The 22,912-nt window shown below is 39.1% G+C and overlaps 1 protein-coding gene across 1 annotated transcript; it reads right to left on the reverse strand.

Moving 5' to 3' along the window:
• Positions 1-202: 202 nt before the first annotated feature.
• atp5l (ATP synthase, H+ transporting, mitochondrial F0 complex, subunit g) lies at positions 203-13,757 on the reverse strand. The gene is made up of 3 exons (XM_034179001.1): positions 13,596-13,757; positions 9,170-9,330; positions 203-395 (listed from the first exon to the last, which is right to left on the reverse strand). Exons 1-3 carry the CDS (start codon positions 13,726-13,728, stop codon positions 297-299), a joined length of 393 nt encoding a protein of 130 aa, XP_034034892.1. The 5' UTR covers positions 13,729-13,757; the 3' UTR covers positions 203-296.
• Positions 13,758-22,912: the final 9,155 nt, after the last annotated feature.

Below are 22,912 nucleotides of genomic sequence, written 5' to 3' on the forward strand. Positions count from 1 at the left end.
CACTTCCAATGTATTTGTACTTCAGGATGGCCCCCACACCATTTCTGCTCCCATCTAGACAATTACAGAACAGTTTGAACCCACATCCAGTGCTCCCGGCCATACTCCCCCTCCATTTATGCACAATGGCTTTTTTTTTTCTTTTCAGTTAAATAAAAATAAGTATAACTTCAAATTACAAACATGAGTCAGAAAATAAGCATTTTTTTTTTAAACCAATAGACATTTGTTTATTAGATCCCATGAAGTATGCATGAACTTGACCGCAAAAACTCAGGGGAAAAAAAGTCCTAAATTCATACATTGTAGCCAATAATGCCACCTTTGCCAATGCATTCTCCAATATAGAACCACATCAATACTTCAGTGGCCACCAGTCCATTCCGTATTGCATCCTGTAAGAAGAAAGCAGAATTAGATTTTATATAATTTGCTTCATGCCAAACTTAAAAAGTCAAATACATTTGCTATAGATATAGTTGTGTAATTGTTAGTTTACAATGTTATTCATTTATTTTACAGCATAAACTACATTATGAATGAATGAAAGTTTTATTTCAGGCATGAAAAACAAATAAAGCAGAATGACAACAAACACAGAAAAGCAACAATATACAATGCATAAGACAAAAAAAAAAAAGAATAATGTCAATATAACATGTCGGAAAGGGGGCAGGAAGAAGCGTATGCTTATTCAATCCTACCCCTTGTCCTATCTAAGTCCTTTTCTTATCAGTTGATTTCAAAATATGCTTTCAAACTAATTTGCAGCTAAATGTATGTAAATACCTACTAACATCTCATGATTATACATATTTACATATCTGCATATTTACAGACAAAAAAAAGAAAACAATAGTAAGTAAGTAATAAATGGATACGTGAACAACTGGTGACCACATCAAAGCCCTTCATCCTCGCTGTACCCTGTGAAAAACCATGTTTTTATACCGCCGTTTGAACTGGGTCATGCTTGGACATTGCTTGAGCTCCGCCCCCAATCTGTTCCACAGCTTCACTCCATATATTTATATTCAAAACTTTTTAATGTTGTATGAAGCCGTAGATGTTTTAGTTTATACTCCCCCCTCAGATTATAATCCCCATCTCTTTTTTTTTAAAACAATTTTTGAATATTCCAAGGAAGTAGATTATTTGCTGCTTTATACATAATTTGTGCTGTTTGTAGATGAACCAGATCATTACATTTTAATGTTTTTGATTTTAAGAATAGTGAAGTTGTACTATGTTCTTTGTAACTGGCATTATGAATTATCCTCATGGCACTTTTTTGTCATATCAATAGTGAGTGTAGTGTACATTTAAAAGTATTGGCACAAACATCTGCGCAGTAAATTAAATATGGTAAAACCAGTGAACAATAGAGAATGTGGAGTGGTGTGTAGTCCAGAATGGATTTGGCCTTACTGTGTACTAAGATACTTCTTGACAGTTTATTTTTTATAGATGTTTTGAGTGGGGTTTTCAGTTTATCATCTATTATTACAGCAAGAAACTTAAGTTTTACGAACTCTTTCTATATCCACACTATTTCTACCTGCACTTGAGTCTCCTTATTACAGTTACCAAATAACATGATTTTAGTTTTACTTAAGTTTAATGATAATTTGTTCCCATCAAGCCACCTCTTTAATTTGTACATTTCTGCAGTAACTGTCCACAGTAGTTCTTATAAATTCCCCCGAGAACAAAATGTATTTGTCATCAGCAAACAATACTAGTTTTAATGTTTTTCATACCTTAGAAATATCATTTATATAAAGAACTAGTAAACTACCCGTCCTTCCAATGGTGACCAAAGAGTGTACTAATCATGAGTCACTGACTGACTGTGCAGCAGTATACTGAGACTACGTATTAGCTTCTGTTTCACGGGGGAGGTGATGGTCTAGTGGTTAAGGTGTTGGGCTTGAGACCAGAAGATCCTTGGTTCAAATCCAAGCCTGACTGGAGAATCACTAAGGGCCCTTGGGCAAGGTCCTTAATCCCCTTGCTCCCAGTGTGTAGTGACCACCTTGCATGGCAGCCCCCTCACATTGGGATGAATGTGAGGCATTATTTGTAAAGCGCTTTGAGCGTCTGATGCAGATGGAAAAGTGCTATATAAATGCAGTGCTATATAAATGGTCCATTTTACCAAAAGAAAGCTTTCAAAGGATTTTGAACTAGCAGCTATAACAGACACACTGAGCCCTTATTTAAGAAGGTTAAACTTCATCTTTTTTTTAAGTCCTAATAATTATGAAATGACTGACTCTGTAGTGTAATGAAAATGGATGTAACTTTTTTTCTGATTATGTTATTAAGTTGTCAAAATTAATCTATCACAACACCAGGTGGCAGTAAAAGACATTTGCAGCAGTAACAGCACTACCTAGTGTATACTGAAGTATGATGGGAATGACAGATTATAATGAATTATGAAAATGCATGAAATTCAAGGCAAGACTGGAAAGAAAGTGTAATAACATGCTGACATTTGTTTGTAATGCTTTCACAAAACTATACTGTTTTTATACATGGGGGGGGGGGCTTGTCTGAGCACTATTTTCGGTGTCAAAACGGGGCCCATAGCATCTTCAGATAATTTTCAATGACCTACCTCGATGACATATGGACCAAAAAAAAAAAAAGAAAAAAAAAAGCAGTCCTCAGTGAAAATGCATCGAATGTCTTACATGGAAGCTAGACAGAATCATACTCGCTAGGCGAAAACGTCATCTGGAGGAAATTGGCAGTATATTACGGATCCGCGGTTCTAATTAACCGCAAAATGTGGGCAATTAAGGGGATTTGTGAAAGAGGCATGATGTACGTCCGTTAACTACAGAGGATATGGGAAGATCAAGAGCGTAGAGATGATGTATGAGGTGAATAGATCCAGAAAACACTGAAGACAAAAAAAAAAAAAAAATGGGACCTCCACGCTAAGAATATACAACCCCTGGCAAAAATGATGGAATCACCGGCCTCGGAGGATGTTCATTCAGTTGTTTAATTTTGTAGAAAAAAAGCAGATCACAGACATGACACAAAACTAAAGTCATTTCAAATGGCAACTTTCTGGCTTTAAGAAACACTATAAGAAATCAAGAAAAAAAAGATTGTGGCAGTCAGTAACGATTACTTTTTTAGACCAAGCAGAGGAAAAAAAATATGGAATCACTCAATTCTGAGGAAAAAATTATGGAATCACCCTGTAAATTTTCATCCCCGAAACTAACACCTGCATCATATCAGATCTGCTCGTTAGTCTGCATCTAAAAAGGAGTGAACACACCTTGGAGAGCTGTTGCACCAAGTGGACTGACATGAATCATGGCTCCAACACGAGAGATGTCAATTGAAACAAAGGAGAGGATTATCAAACTCTTAAAAGAGAGTAAATCAACACGCAATGTTGCAAAAGATGTTGGTTGTTCACAGTCAGCTGTGTCTAAACTCTGGACCAAATACAAACAACATGGGAAGGTTGTTAAAGGCAAACATACTGGTAGACCAAGGAAGACATCAAAGCGTCAAGACAGAAAACTTAAAGCAATATGTCTCAAAAATCAAAAAATGTACAACAAAACAAATGAGGAACGAATAGGAGGAAACTGGAGTCAACGTCTGTGACCGAACTGTAAGAAACCGCCTAAAGGAAATGGGATTTACATACAGAAAAGCTAAACGAAAGGCATCATTAACACCTAAACAGAAAAAAACAAGGTTACAATGGGCTAAGGAAAAGCAATTGTGGACTGTGGATGACTGGATGAAAGTCATATTCAGTGATGAATCTCGAATCTGCATTGGGCAAGGTGATGATGCTGGAACTTTTGTTTGGTGCCTTTCCAATGAGATTTATAAAGATGATTGCCTGAAGAGAACATGTAAATTTCCACAGTCATTGATGATATGGAGCTGCATGTCAGGTAAAGGCACTGGGGAGATGGCTGTCATTACATCACCAATAAATGCACAGGTTTATGTTGATATTTTGGACAATTGAAAGGATGTTTGGGGATGATGAAATCATTTTTCAAGATGATAATGCATCTTGCCATAGAGCAAAAACTGCAAAAACATTCCTTGCAAAAAGACACATAGGGTCAATGTCATGGCATAGGGTCAATGTCAATGAGCAGATCTGATTTGATGCAGGTGTTAATTTGGGGGATGAAAATTTACAGGGTGATTCCATAACTTTTTCCTCAGAATTGAGTGAGTCCATATTTTTTTCCTCTGCTTGGTCTAAAAAAGTAACCGTTACTGACTGCCACAATCTTTTTTTCTTGATTTCTTATAGTGTTTCTTAAAGCCAGAAAGTTGCCATTTGAAATGACTTTAGTTTTGTGTCATGTCTGTGATCTGCTTTTTTTCTACAAAATTAAACAACTGAATGAACATCCTCTGAGGCCGGTGATTCCATAATTTTTGCCAGGGGTTGTAGATAAACAATTTCGGGCCCAGTTCTGACCCCTGGGGGACACCACAAACAATGACCAAGCATGATGATATATTCTCCCATCTTCACAAATTGTTTCCTGCTTCCAAGATAACGTCTCACCCAGTGCAATACCACCCCCTGAATCCCATACCATTCCACTTTATTGATTAATATTTTATGATTGTGTGAAAAGCTTTTTTAAGATCAATGAATATTCCCACTGCATACTGTTTATCTATTGCGCTTGCGACTTCCTTAATTGATTCAATTATTGCCAGTGCAGTTGAGCTGTTTGATCTGAATCTGTATTGACTGTCTGAAAGTAGTTTATGTTTTTCTATGAATTTGTCTAATCTGTTATTGAAATTTTTTTCTAGAATTTTAGAGAATTGTGGAAGTAAAGAAACAGGCCTATAATTTGTGAATTGGTATCAATCTCCAGCTTTATACAGTGACAGAGCTTTTGCCATTTACATTTTGTTTGGAAATTTACCATTTTGGAATGACAAGTTACAGATATATGTTAGTGGTTCTGAGATCCCCTTGATGACCTTTTTTTTTTTTTTTACAACTTTCATATCAATTTCATTACAGTCAGTAGATGTTTTCTACTTACACATACATGTACAAAATCTATTATTTCTTTTCCTTCCACTGGTGTAAGGAATATTGAGCTAAGATTCCTCTCATTGATCTTATCATTCCAATCCTCAGATGACAATGATCAAGGATTTTTTCAGCCGACACTCACAAAGAATTCATTAAAGCTATTAACGACATCATCCATATTATCCTTTTTAATGTTATCAATAAAATATGCAGGATAACTGATTAGAACCACTTTTAATTATACTATTAAATGTCCCATATTCCTTTAATATTATTTATGTTATTATTTAAAATTTGACTATAGTTTTCTTTCCTCCATAACCTTATAATATTAGTTAACATATTTTGTGTTCAGCCTTTTCAGTTCTTTGTTTTATGAGTCCTCCATACAATGTTTTTTCTTTTTACAGGCTTTTTTCAATCCCTTTGTGGTCCATGGTCGATCAGTGTATTTCTGTTTTTTACAGTATTGTTTTAATGGACAGTTTTTAAATCATACAATGATGTGAATGCTCTTAAAACCAACTGGTATGCACGATCAACATCAACTTCTCTGTATACAATATTCCAGTTTTGTACCAGTAAGTCATTCCTCAGTGCAGTCATCGTTTCTTCTCTTCTAGTTTCCTCTTGTAGTTGCTGTCATAGACACTGGTAGGTGATCCGAGACATCACTGATTAATAACCCACTCACTGTATTATTCTCAATGTCATTGGTGAATATGTTATTGATTAAAGTGGCACAATGGGATGTGATTCTGCTGGGTCTAGTGATTTTTGGATACAAGCCCATACTGTACACTGTGTTAATAAACTTGTCAGTCATTTTGTGCTTGTTTGGATTTAGCATAACATTAATAAAGTCACCACAGATAAAAATAACTTTTTGAAAACCCTTCTTCAATCCAGTTCCTAAATATCTCAATACTAGAGCCTGGTGATCTATATACACAGCTAATTATCACATTTTTGTTTTTTCTTTACAAATTTCAATTGTTATGCATTCTAATAAGTTATCAATCACACTTGTCATACTGTCTACAACCTTATAATTCAAGTTTTTAAACCAACAAACACAGCTACTCCTCCTCCAGTCTTTTGTTCTTTCTATTTATATAGTTAAATTCATACCCATCCAGTTTAAAATCCACTCCTTTTGTATCGCTGATCCATGTTTTTAATATGGCAATTACACTGAATCATTTTGTGAAACGACTTAAACATTCCTTGATATCACTGAAATTTGAATACAGGCTTCTGCTATTAAATTGAATTATTGACCATTTACTATCTGATTTAATGATCTGGTTGTACTGGTCCTCTGTGTAGTAACAGCACATATCAGTGATATTGAAGAAGAAGTTATTGTCTGGGTCTATATCATTTTCCAAGTCCAGCAATGGTCAGTGTATTGAAATGTTCTCAGTTCCAGTTTATTATAATAAACTACTGGTTAATTTGCCTTAACTGCAGACATTTGTGACAAATAAAGCACAGAGGTCCTTAAATAAAATAGCAAAGATTAAGTACATCTGACAGATCTTATTTCCATACCAACCACATTCAGCAAACCCATGTGATACAGCAGCTCACATGCCTAAACTGGTGCTAAAATGCAAAAGTGCTTTCCAGCACTGCTGCTGTGTCAGCAGCGCCTGCTGTGTGCCGCCCTAATTATAACAACACATGAGTTATACAGTGGTGTACAACACAAGAAATGTGACTGAACTCAGATCCATACAGGAAGGTATGCACAATACTGAATTTTAAGTGAAAGAAGTCGACTACAGAGCACAGTCCAAAATCTGCTAAACATGATGCAATAAGGGAGCTCGTGCTCAGAAGACACATTTAATAAGGGCAGAATATATCATTTCAGAATCAATATCATGACATTCCTATGTGCGGCAATGAAATTACAGAATGTGCCAATTTCAAATTAGCCTCATTAAATTAGTCACACAGGGTATTCCAACAGTGTAGGGGAGTGGTGGCACTGCCTTTGTGCCACAGCTCATCCAGCAGTCTGTTTCGTTTTACTGCAATATAAGCAGGCATTGCACTTGAAGCTGTACAAGAAATACAGTTTGTGCCATCCAACATACTACAGGCACACAGTCATGTACAGGAGTCCACAAGTAAACCCTTTGAATCAAGCAGCTGCCAAATTAAAAAAAAAAAAAAAAAAAAATCACCTATTTATGGTTTATATCTCACTTGCACACTCGCAGTATAGCAGGAAGCATAATTTGGCCACTCATCTGACTTATAACTATGCTGCTGACAGGATAATTATAGGTCTTGGTTTAGGTACATGCACTCAGAATGCATCACTGTTTCTTATGCTGTGTTCCCATGTTGGCTATATGTGGCAGAAGGTACAGTGGCTGAGAAGTGCAATACAAATTTACCAAAGGCCAAAAGAAATTTACAAATGAGATTCTTACCGAAGGGGAATACACCAAATGGTGAATGTTACGGAAGGGGAATGTACGAAATGACAGACATTTGGCACATTCCCCTTCCATCACAATCTGTCATTTGTAAAGTTGTTTAGGCCCTTTGTAAATTTGTATTGCACTTTCCAGCCATTTGTGTTGGGACTCTAAATGTGTTTCAGCCGTGCACTTCTCAGCCACCTTAAAGAAGGTAGGCTGGCTGTTCAATTGTTTTCAATGAGGGAACATTGTAATATTCCGTCACTGGTGGCTGTGAGTGCAACACCTGCACACCATGACGATGTGTGAGCCCTTGAAAGTTAAAAATTTACAACCTTTACCACAACAACAAGAACAAACTGAATGTTGTTTGACTTGAACAATGGGGAAAGACAGGCAGCGAGAGATGAACCACTATAGTGCAAAGACAGTTTTATATCAGGTAAATGGGAACAATTTCTGAGATTTTAGAGAAATAAAGCTGGAGCATCACAAAAAGTCCACTTTTTAAGCAACCATCAGAGCCAAAACTTGCAATTTTAATATAACATTGTGCAAAATGCTGCAACTTTGCTGTATCGAGGGATGCCCAAATCAGGTTTCTTTTGTCCTCGATCCCGATCAGTCATTTAATGTTGTGTATCTGCTGATACAGAGTCCCAACCTAGACACTGCTCCTACAGAGCAACGTCTAGAAATTAAAGTCAGTTTAATGTATATGTTTGATAGTTTAACTGCTCTACCATCAATTAAAAAAATAAATAAATAAAAACTGCAATCAAAGCTATCTTTAATGTTTTATAAAAAAAATTAAAAAAAATCAGGTAAAGTATTTTTTCTTCCATATGGCTCATCAACTGTTCCACATAGTGCAACTTTGTTATAAAACAAAGTTTATATAAACTGTTGTAAAACTGAAGCACTCAGTAATATTGACTGAGTGACGTTTTAGCTGTAGAAGTTGACATCAGCAGAGTAAGTACTGCCACAACATGGCATCTTAGAAGAACAAGTGTGAATATTCTCTTAAATGGGCAATAAATCGTGTTTTAGTATGCCCATATAGAGCCCAGTGACCCAACCCGGCAGCACACCAAACTGTGTGTGCAGTCTCAAAGCTGTAGATTTCCAAAAGCAACACATAACCACACATACTTTAGTTTTTGTATGTGCAAAGTATATAAAACCGTCATTTTCCAAAATAACAAAGCTATACTACTTTTTCACCACATTCTAATTTTGTTGACATGCTCTTGTAGTTGAGCTGCTACTCTCATGTCAATGTTGTGTCATGTTTTCTGGATTGTTGTTGTTAGACTGTCCATAGCAGATGGTCACCCCACTGACTGTGGTATGCAGAGGTTCTTCATGTAAAATCAAAAACTACTGAGGGAGTTTTTAAATACTACTGTCAGGCCTCTCCAACCCTGCTCATGGAGGACATTTCCCTAGCTTGTCCAGTTGTGCTGTGCCCCAGCCAATCAAGAGCTGGGAAAGACTAATGTTGATTGGTGCTGAGGTGTGACTCAAGCAGGCAGACATGGAAAATATGTAGGACAGGTGTCCTCCAAGATCAGTGTTGGAGACCCCAGGCCTAAAGCTAACTTATGTATTGCGCTTCGAGGTAACTTTTGTTTAGGCACTGTATAAATTAAACTGAAACACTCACCTTCACTGTGGTTTGACGGAACCTTCCTGCCTGGAAAGCTTTGACCAGGTTCTTGGCTTCCTCGATGGCTTTGGGGACCTCAGCAGGGGTCGGAGGGACCAGTTCAACACGGGCATAGTACCAGAAGGTTGATAACCGAGGTTTGGAGTAGTTGACAGTGGCTGACAGTGAGGGGGAGAAAGCCATCATCAAATCTATATGCTGAGTGATAGTGTTAGCAATGTGGCTAACTGCTCTGTTGTAGTAATAAAAACATATGATGGTCTAAAAAGTCAACATAAAACAAATGCCAATTCAGTACTTTCTGTAATTAAACATTGTCTAAAAGCAGCTTCAAATTATAAAACAGCATTATCACTAGGGCTGTACAATTAACTGCATCGCAATCGTGACATTTGACTGTTCAATGATATCACTGTCTAAGGGTACGATTTAAATAAATAAATCATCAAACATCAACATCACTGTGTGCGTTACATTTCAAACACTTTGTTTTTCTTCTCTCCATTAGATGTAGACTTTTATACATGTTTTGTGAAGAACGATGAATAGTTCAGTGCAGAGTTTATCGTCTTAAAAGAAAACAAACACGAATCAGGAAGGATCACAGCTGCAGTTTTTTTTTTCTCCCATCCTCCTGCTCTGTACATGTGAATCAAAAACCTGCTTTTTAACATTTTTCCAGGACACACATTGGTTCAAAGTCATTTTCATGTGGAGACAAGACTAACATGTGACTCAAATAAAGTCTAAAACGTGATTCTGTTTGAATCACTGAGTTTTTGCGCAGAAACAGCAAACAGCTCCCAAGTTCAACTTTGTTGAAACCTGAACAGTCACTAAAGAGTGTATGTTAAAACATGCAAATCTGTAGGGGGAAAACAAAGAATAAAAAAAAAAAAAAAAAAAAAAAAAAAAAAAAACATGAGTCATTGATATATTTTTCTATTCAGGTTTTAACTTGCTAGGAGCAGATTTGAAAATTTAAAGTCTAGAATTAAGTCTTGTTCACAGTCTTCTTCTTTGTCTTTCGGCTGTTCCAGTTAGGGGTCGCCACAGCAGATCAATCGTTTCCATCTCACCCTGTCCTCTGTATCTTCCTCTGTCACACCAACCACCTGCATGTCCTCTTTCAGCACATCCATGAACCTCCTCTTTGGTCTCCCTCTTCTCCTCCTGCCTGGTGGCTCCATCCTCAGCATCCTTCTCCCTATATACCCTGGGTCCCTCCTCTGCACATGTCCAAACCATCTCAATCTCGCCTCTCTGACTTTGTCTCCAAACCGTCCCACCTGAGCTGTCCCTCTGATATGTTCATTCCTAATCTTGTCCATTCTTGTCACTCCCAAAGAGAATCTCAACATCTTCAGCTCTGCCACCTCCAGCTCTGCCTCCTGTCTTTTTGTTAGTGCCACTGTCTCTAAACCATACAACATAACTGGTCTCACTACTGTTTTGTAAACTTTCCGCTTCACTCTTGCTGATATTCTTCGGTCACAAATCACTCCTGCCACCTTTCTCCACCCACTCCACCCTGCCTACACTCTCTTCTTCACCTCTCTACCACACTCTCCATTACTTTGAACAGTTGACCCCAAATATTTAAACTCATCTACTTTCACCACTTCTACTCCTTGTAACTGCACTATTCCACTGGGCTCCCTCTCATTCACACACATGTACTCAGTCTTGCTTCTACTGACTTTCATTCCCCTTCTCTCCAAAGCATATCTCCACTTCTCCAGACTAGACTCAACTTGCTCTCTACTCTCACTGCAGATCACAATGTCATCTGCAAACATCATAGTCCATGGGGACTCCTGTCTGATCTCATCTGTCAACCTGTCCATCACCACTGCAAACAAGAAAGGACTCAGAGCTGATCCTTGGTGTAATCCCACCTCCACCTTGAATGAGTCTGTCATTCCGACTGCGCATCTCACCGCTGTCACACTATTCTTGTACATGTCCTGCACTACCCTAACATACTTCTCTGCCACTCCAGACTTCCTCATACAATGCCACAACTCTTCTCTTGGCACCCTATCATAAGCTTTTTCTATGTCCACAAACACACAATGTAACTCTTTAAGTCTTGTTCACAGTAAGATGAATATTAAAAGGCAGCATTTTTTTCGTTTGCTTGTTTTACATTTTGTGTTTGAGATTTAATGTTAAATATTTCTACAGTCCCACAGTTCTGTGTTTTCACAGAAATTCTAAAGCTACAAAACATAATTTATGGGAGACCTTCCCATTAAACAACCCAGGATTACCAAACTACTCAAAAGTCCCAGAAGAAAGAATGTATCCTGATCCTGATATGCAAAGTGAAAAGTTCATCACAGAGCAATACCACTAACTTGATTTATACATAAACTGAGTTGGCAATTTTTTTTTTTTTTAACTCTGTTGTGTTTATGAGCACTAAACTTTGAGAACTAGGCAACTAGACAGCTCCATTAGCATTTAGACAGTGTCACCATTTTTGTGAAGTTTCCTCTGTACTACACCACAATGGATTTGAAATTAAACCATCAAAAGGTGCTTTTGCGAGTGGTGATTATAAATATATCAAATTAACCATTTAGCAAATGTAGCATTTGGCCAACGTCAACAACGTGTCTTTGGCAAGAAAGGATTGAAGTTATCTACCAAGCTGAAGGTTTATAATGCAGTAGCACTCAGCTCCCTACTTTATGGATGAGAAATGTGGACAACCTACCGCAGCCACATCAAGGTTTAAGAGTGCTTTCACCAACACAAGTTATGATCACTATCTCATGTAGAAATCTTAGCTCATACAAACTCCACCAGTATTGATTCAAAGATCATAGAGTCTCACCTTCACTGGTCAGGTCATCTTTTCCCTCAGCCCCAACCAGTCTCAGCAGAAGACTGCCCCTCCCTGAGCCTGGTTCTGCTGGAGGTTTCTTCCTGTTAAAAGGGAGTTTTTCCTTCCCACTGTAGCCAAGTGCTTGCTCACAGGGGGTCGTTTTGACCGTTGGGGTTTTTCATAATTGTTGTGTGGCCTTGCCTTACAATGTAAAGCGCCTTGGGGCGACTGTTTGTTGTGATTTGGCGCTATATAAAAAAAGAGTTGATTGATTGATTGATCTAATTGCATAAACCTTAATCATTAATATATTGTTATACTGGAACCATCATCATTGCAGAGACAATGGACCAAAAAAAAAAAAAAAAATCACATTCATCATTTAACAATTACAGCCATTTACAGCATTAGGCACAGCCTCTGGGTGCCTTGATGGTTTCAATCACTCTCCTTCATGTACATTCACTCAGTTTTTGAGAACCAGCTACTCCAGACAGATTTACATCCACTACCATGCTGTTTGTATTAATGACAGGTAAGTGAAGAGCAAGACATATTCAGTGACTTGGAAATGTCCATATATCCATTCCCTGACTTGTAAAGAAAGAATTAATCAATGACACTAAATATATACTGGCTAAAGAGAGAAGCTTTTCAGCAAATGACGTATTCCGGGTTTGGTCTTGCGGCAAGATTGAATGTTTCATGGTGAGTGTAAAAGGATGGAAGGAAAAACTGATACAACAGAACTATTCATGAAATATTTTTCAGTTTGCCAGAGTTTTTGAGAAATGCTTCACATCTTCAGACTAAAGGGCATAGCACTTTAATTTTCAATCAAGAAGTGCACACTATGCAAGTGTTAAAAGAAAATAGAATGGCACAGCATCACAAAGATACAATCTGCCTCTACTATGTGTTTTTTTTCCAACTTAGATCTCTCCTTAAAATAAAATATTCTCTCCATTATTGTGATTATATTTGAATCATATTTGTAGTTTCTGAATCTAAATAATTTATTGGCATCACGTTGTGAGCAAAAAATAAGACTTGCACCAAGAAAATAATCTTGATGCAACTAGGCCATACTGTAGGTGAAACTTTTATGTACATTTATGTACAGTGGCAATGCTGTGCAGAGTGAAAATGACCTGTGACACTGTTTCCACCGTACGGTGGAAGACTGGCTGTAACAATAATAAATTTGTCCAAATATTTATGAGCTCTGAAAATGGTGACTGTATATAAAAGTGACTGCCTAAATTGTGAGATTTTTCTTAAATCCCTTGAACAAAAGTTAAACATCAAGAGTACAAGCACATACTAATTATTTCATTCATTTAACTCCACTGTGAATCACTGACACTGCCTAAATACTTACCGACCGGACTGCATTACGAGACCGTATAAATAACATTCAAACCGTGCAGCCGGACGGCCACAATGTAAACCAAGTCCGAGGAGAAACATAGGAACTAGCCGAAGTTACCCAAGAGCTAGCTCCGTGTACGCACATTAAATTACTGCAATTCAAGGTCCCATTACATTTTATAGACAACCAGCCAAAAAAAACAAAACACTTTAACCCACCTCGAACCATACCGGGTACTTTAGCCACAATTTTTTGCAGTGCTTGTGCCATGTTTGTGATGCTAATCTGCTCCGCTCCTTCTAGCCGCTTTATGAATGTCACCTCCAGGCGAAGGACCCGGCAGCTGACCATTCAACTGCCTGCACGGAAACATCCTGCTTGGCCACGCCCCTGAGGTTTTAGAGTACGTTCTCTTGCGTTACAAACGGACATTACATTACTCTTGTTCGTGTTAGTTTGTCACTGTTTATTCGATTTTATACTCATATTTTGAACATGTATCACAAGTATCACAATGGAAATAAGTGCTTGCACTTTATCCTTTTATTATCATGCTACTCAGTTCCATAGAACAATAAATTAAATAAAATTAAACCTCAATTACACACATTTTACGTGTTTTTTTATATCGTTGGTTTCTCAAATGTTAGTCTTCTGTTGTGTATTTTAAAAGTTCCTGACCGACATGTAGTTTTACATTTTCTTAATTAATTAATTAATTTTTTTTATTGTGTGATTTATTTTTGCATTTGTGTGATTGTGAGATGTAGAAAGTCGATGTTACCACAGGTAGTACATAGAATGGACCAGAAACAGAATAAAGTTTAACAATATTTATTCTTTACATAAACAAGGAAGAAAACCATGCACTGAAAACGTGGATTCCAGTGGTGGGCACAGATAACCAAAAAATTAACTTCGATAACAGATAATCAGATAACTGAAAAGTTATCTTAGATAAAGATAAATCGATGAACGACCCAAAAATGTAGATAACCGATAAATTCCAGTATTGTCTCTGGTACATTTGCAACTGCTGACAAGCTGAATTTGAGTTTTAGCACCATGATCGCTTTTGGAAGCATAAAGAGCGACATTAAAAGATATATGTCCCTGATGTTCCTGAGAGAGGACCGCTCCTAACCCTCCATGGCTGGCATCCACTTCTAACACCAAAGGCTTCTGGAAGTCTGCATAAGCAAGAACAGGCGTAGTGGTTAATGCAGTTTTAAGTTTCTGCAGCTAGAGTACTGACAGGGACTAGAAGGAGAGAGCATATCTCACCCATATTGGCCTCTCTTCATTGGCTTCCTGTTAATTCTAGAATAGAATTTAAAATTCTTCTTCTTACTTATAAGGTTTTGAATAATCAGGTCCCATCTTATCTTAGGGACCTCATAGTACCATATCACCCCAATAGAGCGCTTCGCTCTCAGACTGCAGGCTTACTTGTAGTTCCTAGGGTTTGTAAGAGTAGAATGGGAGGCAGAGCCTTCAGCTTTCAGGCTCCTCTCCTGTGGAACCAGCTCCCAATTCAGATCAGGGAGACAGACACCCTCTCTACTTTTAAGATTAGGCTTAAAACTTTCCTTTTTGCTAAAGCTTATAGTTAGGGCTGGATCAGGTGACCCTGAACCATCCCTTAGTTATGCTGCTATAGACTTAGACTGCTGGGGGGTTCCCATGATGCACTGTTTCTTTCTCTTTTTGCTCTGTATGCACCACTCTGCATTTAATCATTAGTGATTGATCTCTGCTCCCCTCCACAGCATGTCTTTTTCCTGGTTCTCTCCCTCAGCCCCAACCAGTCCCAGCAGAAGACTGCCCCTCCCTGAGCCTGGTTCTGCTGGAGGTTTCTTCCTGTTAAAAGGGAGTTTTTCCTTCCCACTGTTGCCAAGTGCTTGCTCACAGGGGGTCGTTTTGACCGTTGGGGTTTTTCCGTAATTATTGTATGGCCTTGCCTTACAATATAAAGCGCCTTGGGGCAACTGTTTGTTGTAATTTGGCGCTATATAAATAAAATTGATTTGATTTGATCACAGAACTGGTCTCGTAAATCATTAGCAACAACCTGTGCATCTGTTTTGACAACCTAATCCATTAAATCCATTAAAGAATGGGAATATTCAAGCAAAGACTCACCCTCTAGCTGTTTACAGTTATAAAATTTTCCTTGTAATGTTAATTCGGGAGTGCATACAACCATACACTTCTTTAAGAACCTCAAAAATACATTCAACATTTTCCCTTTGAACAGCTGGTAAGAACTTTATCTCAGTCCGAGCAGCACCCTCCAAGTGTTCAAACACTATCTGGGCACGTTCTTTCTCACTGCGCCCTCTAGTTTGCGCAAAATCTCTAATTTTCTCAATCCATTCATCCAAATCCCAATCCAAATCAATTTTATTTATATAGCGCCAAATCACAACAAACAGTTGCCCCAAGGCGCTTTATATTGTAAAGCAAAAGCCATACAATAATTACAGAAAAACCCCAACGGTCAAAACGACCCCCTGTGAGCAAGCACTTGGCGACAGTGGGAAGGAAAAACTCCCTTTTAACAGGAAGAAACCTCCAGCAGAACCAGGCTCAGGGAGGGGCAGTCTTCTGCTGGGACTGGTTGGGGCTGAGGGAGAGAACCAGGAAAAAGACATGCTGTGGAGGGGAGCAGAGATCGATCACTAATGATTAAATGCAGAGTGGTGCATACAGAGCAAAAAGAGAAAGAAACACTCAGTGCATCATGGGAACCCCCCAGCAGTCTAAGTCTATAGCAGCATAACTAAGGGATTCAGCCCTAACTATAAGCTTTTTCAAAAAGGAAAGTTTTAAGCCTAATCTTAAAAGTAGAGAGGGTGTCTGTCTCCCTGATCTGAATTGGGAGCTGGTTCCACAGGAGAGGAGCCTGAAAGCTGAAGGCTCTGCCTCCCATTCTACTCTTACAAACCCTAGGAACTACAAGTAAGCCTGCAGTCTGAGAGCGAAGCGCTCTATTGGGGTGATATGGTACTACGAGGTCCCTAAGATAAGATGGGACCTGATTATTCAAAACCTTATAAGTAAGAAGAATAATTTTAAATTCTATTCTAGAATTAACAGGAAGCCAATGAAGAGAGGCCAATATGGGTGAGATATGCTCTCTCCTTCTAGTCCCCGTCAGTACTCTAGCTGCAGCATTTTGAATTAACTGAAGGCTTTTCAGGGAACTTTTAGGACAACCTGATAATAATGAATTACAATAGTCCAGCCTAGAGGAAATAAATGCATGAATTAGTTTTTCAGCATCACTCTGAGACAAGACCTTTCTGATTTTAGAGATATTGCGCAAATGCAAAAAAGCAGTCCTACATATTTGCTTAATATGCGCATTGAAGGACATATCCTGATCAAAAATGACTTTTCACACACATTCAGGATGTGTGTGAAAATTCACACACATCCAATGTCAATGCATCAGTACCATCCAATCTGCCAGAGAACAGCAGTATTTTCCTGTCCTGTTGGACATAGATGACAGTGTCTGTGTGTCCTACAGTTTGTGCAGCTCCACCCGTTGCTCCTGACGAAGTGGAGGGCCTTTCTGAGTCTGTAACCATGCGTGCAGCTCGCAGTGCAGCCAGTTCATTTTCCAAGTCTTTAATTCGCTGTGACATGGCCCGTCTGTTGGCCTCATCCAGAGCTCCACTGTTACTGGCCGAATCCATCATGTGTCAACAGCGAGATGAAGTCTCACTCTGCCCCTGCTGTCTTTCTAACTTAACAAAATAAAACAAAAGTCACTTCCCCACGTTTATATCCTGTTCGTGACACCAGATGTTACCACAAGTAGTACATAGAATGGACCAGAAACAGAATAAAGTTTAACAATATTTATTCTTTACATAAACAATGAAGCCCACAGTAAGTTACACTTCATCTTGATCTGACCAATCCAAAACCATGCACTGAAAATGTGGATTCACAGCAAAACAGTAGGTAAACCTGCAGTAACATGAATTAAGATTCACTTTAACCCAAAAACACTGCAGGCAAATGAGGTCGAAAATGGTCAGAACCTGAATAGTGTAGCAAACAAATGGGGGAAGTGACAAAACAAATACAACCAAGACAAATAAAATAAAAGAAACTGAGTTAGTCCATTCATTTAAACGCTACGTCACGGCGAAACAGATGTCCTACTCTGAATGGACTAACTCAAACCAAAACACCAAACTTAAAAACACAATAAGACAGCAGGCAGCGGTACCAATTAAAACTGAGTTGTCGTTCCTCCACACCCAGTCACGCATACACACATTGGGCCTCATGTATCAACGTTGCGTACGGCGATATTTGAGCGTATATGGGGTGTACGCCAAAACGGCTGCGCTACTTGGCATTTATCATTGTGGTCGTTGGCGTAAGCTGCGCTGAAAATATACACCAAGTCGAGAGGTGTCGTAAATTATACACCAAAATGAACCAGCGCTGGAATCCACATAAAAATGAAAATGATCAACATAATAAACAGTGCCATTATACAAATCAATGCATATGTTACATAAATAACACTTTCCTGATTATACTACATAATAATCAATACAAATCCCGCTGTTGCGGGATTGTTATGGAGCACGATCCGTGGTCACAGCGCTGACTGCAAAGAAAGCGAGCTGAGCTTAACTTGACATCTACGTGTGTGTATGTGACTCTCATATCTCTCTGACTGTCAGATCGGCCTCATCATTGAGGTCATTGAGGTGCAGACTGGCACTCTCAATGAGTAGACTAAGTTTGATCCGCATCTGGAGTGAGATTGCATCAGAATTTTGACTCTCTGTTGGGACTGTTTACACAGAGACTGCTACCTGCTGCTTTGGACTTGAACTAACAGTCTTTTTCAAGACTTTTTTACTTTTTACTTTTTTTATATACTTTTTTACTGTGCTCCAACGCCTAAGGAAGACCTCTAACGGTCGAAACATCGCGACAGAGCACTTTTATCAGCTAACTTTTATCAGCGTTGGCAAGCTAACTAGCTTGCTAACGCTTTCGTTTTTATTTATTTATTTTTTTAGCACTGTTGTCGTGTGTTGTCTGTGCTGCTCCACAGCGTGTTTAGTTGATTTTTATTTTATTTTAGCACCGTTGTCGTGCGTTCGCTGTTGTCGTGTGTTGTCTGTGCTGCTCCACAGCGTGTTTAGTCGATTTTTATTTTATTTTAGCACCGTTGTCGTGCGTTCGCTGTTGTCGTGCGTTGCCTGTGCTGCTTCATGGCCTGTTTGGTGCCTTAACTAAAGCACTCCTTCTGCTGAATCACCTCTAAATTATTTACACATTATTCACTTTGTGTGTTTTTAGGAATCCGCTAGGTTGCATAGCTACTAGCTCTTAGCCGATTTAGCATGGCGGCTTCTCCTGTCTCTCCTGCACTTCTCTGCTCTGGGTGTGAAATGTTTAGTTATTCCTCGGCCTCCTTTAGCAGTAACGGTACTTGTAATAAGTGCAGCTTATTCGTAGCTTTGGAGGCCAGGCTGGGCGAAGTGGAGGCTCGGCTCCGCACCGTGGAAAATTCTACAGCTAGCCAGGCCCCTGTAGTCGGTGCAGACCAAGGTAGCTTAGCCGCCGTTAGTTCCCCCCTGGCAGATCCCGAGCAGCCGGGAAAGCAGGCCGACTGGGTGACTGTGAGGAGGAAGCGTAGTCCTAAACAGAAGCCCCGTGTACACCGTCAACCCGTTCACATCTCTAACCGTTTTTCCCCACTCAACGATACACTCGCCGAGGATCAAACTCTGGTTATTGGCGACTCTGTTTTGAGAAATGTGAAGTTAGCGACACCAGCAACCATAGTCAATTGTCTTCCGGGGGCCAGAGCAGGCGACATTGAAGGAAATTTGAAATTGCTGGCTAAGGCTAAGCGTAAATTTGGTAAGATTGTAATTCACGTCGGCAGTAATGACACTCGGTTACGCCAATCGGAGGTCACTAAAATTAACATTAAATCGGTGTGTAACTTTGCAAAAACAATGTCAGACTCTGTAGTTTTCTCTGGGCCCCTCCCCAATCAGACCGGGAGTGACATGTTTAGCCGCATGTTCTCCTTGAATTGCTGGCTGTCTGAGTGGTGTCCAAAAAATGAGGTGGGCTTCATTGATAATTGGCAAAGCTTCTGGGGAAAACCTGGTCTTGTTAGGAGAGACGGCATCCATCCCACTTTGGATGGAGCAGCTCTCATTTCTAGAAATCTGGCCAATTTTCTTGGATCCTCCAAACTGTGACTGTCTAGCGTTGGGACCAGGAAGCAGAGCTGTGGTCTTATACACCTCTCTGCAGCTTCTCTCCCCCTGCCATCCCCTCATTACCCCATCCCCGTAGAGACGGTGCCTGCTCCCAGACTACCAATAACCAGCAAAAATCTATTTAAGCATAAAAATTCAAAAAGAAAAAATAATATAGCACCTTCAATTGCACCACAGACTAAAACAGTTAAATGTGGTCTATTAAACATTAGGTCTCTCTCTTCTAAGTCCCTGTTAGTAAATGATATAATAATTGATCAACATATTGATTTATTCTGCCTAACAGAAACCTGGTTACAGCAGGATGAATATGTTAGTTTAAATGAGTCAACACCCCCGAGTCACACTAACTGTCAGAATGCTCGTAGCATGGGCCGAGGCGGAGGATTAGCAGCAATCTTCCATTCCAGCTTATTAATTAATCAAAAACCTAGACAGAGCTTTAATTCATTTGAAAGCTTGTCTCTTAGTCTTGTCCATCCAAATTGGAAGTCCCAAAAACCAGTTTTATTTGTTATTATCTATCGTCCACCTGGTCGTTACTGTGAGTTTCTCTGTGAATTTTCAGACCTTTTGTCTGACTTAGTGCTTAGCTCAGATAAGATACTTATAGTGGGCGATTTTAACATCCACACAGATGCTGAGAATGACAGCCTCAACACTGCATTTAATCTGTTATTAGACTCTATCGGCTTTGCTCAAAAAGTAAATGAGTCCACCCACCACTTTAATCATATCTTAGATCTTGTTCTGACTTATGGTATGGAAATAGAAGACTTAACAGTATTCCCTGAAAACTCCCTTCTGTCGGATCATTTTTTAATAACATTTACATTTACCCTGATGGACTACCCTGCAGTGGGGAATAAGTTTCATTACACTAGAAGTCTTTCAGAAAGCGCTGTAACTAGGTTTAAGGATATGATTCCTTCTTTATGTTCTCTAATGTCATATACCAACACAGAGCAGAGTAGCTACCTAAACTCTGTAAGTGAGATAGAGTATCTCGTCAATAGTTTTACATCCCCATTGAAGACAACTTTGGATGCTGTAGCTCCTCTAAAAAAGAGAGCTTTAAATCAGAAGTGCCTGACTCCGTGGTATAACTCACAAACTCGTAGCTTAAAGCAGATAACCCGTAAGTTGGAGAGGAAATGGCGTCTCACTAATTTAGAAGATCTTCACTTAGCCTGGAAAAAGAGTTTGTTGCTCTATAAAAAAGCCCTCCGTAAAGCTAGGACATCTTTCTACTCATCACTAATTGAAGAAAATAAGAATAACCCCAGGTTTCTTTTCAGCACTGTAGCCAGGCTGACAAAGAGTCAGAGCTCTATTGAGCCGAGTATTCCATTAACTTTAACTAGTAATGACTTCATGACTTTCTTTGCTAACAAAATTTTGACTATTAGAGAAAAAATTACTCATAACCATCCCAAAGATGTATCGTTATCTTTGGCTGCTTTCAGTGATGCCGGTATTTGGTTAGACTCTTTCTCTCCGATTGTTCTGTCTGAGTTATTTTCATTAGTTACTTCATCCAAACCATCAACATGTTTATTAGACCCCATTCCTACCAGGCTGCTCAAGGAAGCCCTACCATTATTTAATGCTTCGATCTTAAATATGATCAATCTATCTTTGTTAGTTGGTTATGTACCACAGGCCTTTAAGGTGGCAGTAATTAAACCATTGCTTAAAAAGCCATCACTTGACCCAGCTATCTTAGCTAATTATAGGCCAATCTCCAACCTTCCTTTTCTCTCAAAAATTCTTGAAAGGGTAGTTGTAAAACAGCTAACTGATCACCTGCAGAGGAATGGTCTATTTGAAGAGTTTCAGTCAGGTTTTAGAATTCATCATAGTACAGAAACAGCATTAGTGAAGGTTACAAATGATCTTCTTATGGCTTCGGACAGTGGACTTATCTCTGTGCTTGTTCTGTTGGACCTCAGTGCTGCTTTTGATACTGTTGACCATAAAATTTTATTACAGAGATTAGAGCATGTCATAGGTATTAAAGGCACTGCGCTGCGGTGGTTTGAATCATATTTGTCTAATAGATTACAGTTTGTTCATGTAAATGGGGAATCTTCTTCACAGACTAAAGTTAATTATGGAGTTCCACAAGGTTCTGTGCTAGGACCAATTTTATTCACTTTATACATGCTTCCCTTAGGCAGTATTATTAGACGGTATTGCTTAAATTTTCATTGTTACGCAGATGATACCCAGCTTTATCTATCCATGAAGCCAGAGGATACACACCAATTAGCTAAACTGCAGGATTGTCTTACAGACATAACGACATGGATGACCTCTAATTTCCTGCTTTTAAACTCAGATAAAACTGAAGTTATTGTACTTGGCCCCACAAATCTTAGAAGCATGGTGTCTAACCAGATCGTTACTCTGGATGGCATTTCCCTGATCTCTAGTAATACTGTGAGAAATCTTGGAGTCATTTTTGATCAGGATATGTCATTCAAAGCGCATATTAAACAAATATGTAGGACTGCCTTTTTGCATTTACGCAATATCTCTAAAATCAGAAAGGTCTTGTCTCAGAGTGATGCTGAAAAACTAATTCATGCATTTATTTCCTCTAGGCTGGACTATTGTAATTCATTATTATCAGGTTGTCCTAAAAGTTCCCTAAAAAGCCTTCAGTTGGTTCAGAATGCTGCAGCTAGAGTACTGACGGGGACTAGCAGGAGAGAGCATATCTCACCCGTGTTGGCCTCTCTTCATTGGCTTCCTGTTAATTCTAGAATAGAATTTAAAATTCTTCTTCTTACTTATAAGGTTTTGAATAATCAGGTCCCATCTTATCTTAGGGACCTCGTAGTACCATAGTACCCCATTAGAGCGCTTCGCTCTCAGACTGCGGGCTTACTTGTAGTTCCTAGGGTTTGTAAGAGTAGAATGGGAGGCAGAGCCTTCAGCTTTCAGGCTCCTCTCCTGTGGAACCAGCTCCCAATTCAGATCAGGGAGACAGATACCCTCTCTACTTTTAAGATTAGGCTTAAAACTTTCCTTTTCGCTAAGGCTTATAGTTAGGGCTGGATCGGGTGACCCTGGACCATCCCTTGGTTATGCTGCTTTAGACATAGATTGTGGGGGGGTTCCCATGATGCACTGTTTCTTTCTCTTTTTGCTCCGTATGCATCACTCTGCATTTAATCATTAGTGATCGATCTCTGCCCCCCTCCACAGCATGTCTTTTTCCTGGTTTTTTCCCTCAGCCCCAACCAGTCTCA

This window comes from Thalassophryne amazonica, chromosome 9 (genome assembly GCF_902500255.1).
Source record: "Thalassophryne amazonica chromosome 9, fThaAma1.1, whole genome shotgun sequence".
Lineage (NCBI taxonomy): Eukaryota > Metazoa > Chordata > Actinopteri > Batrachoidiformes > Batrachoididae > Thalassophryne > Thalassophryne amazonica.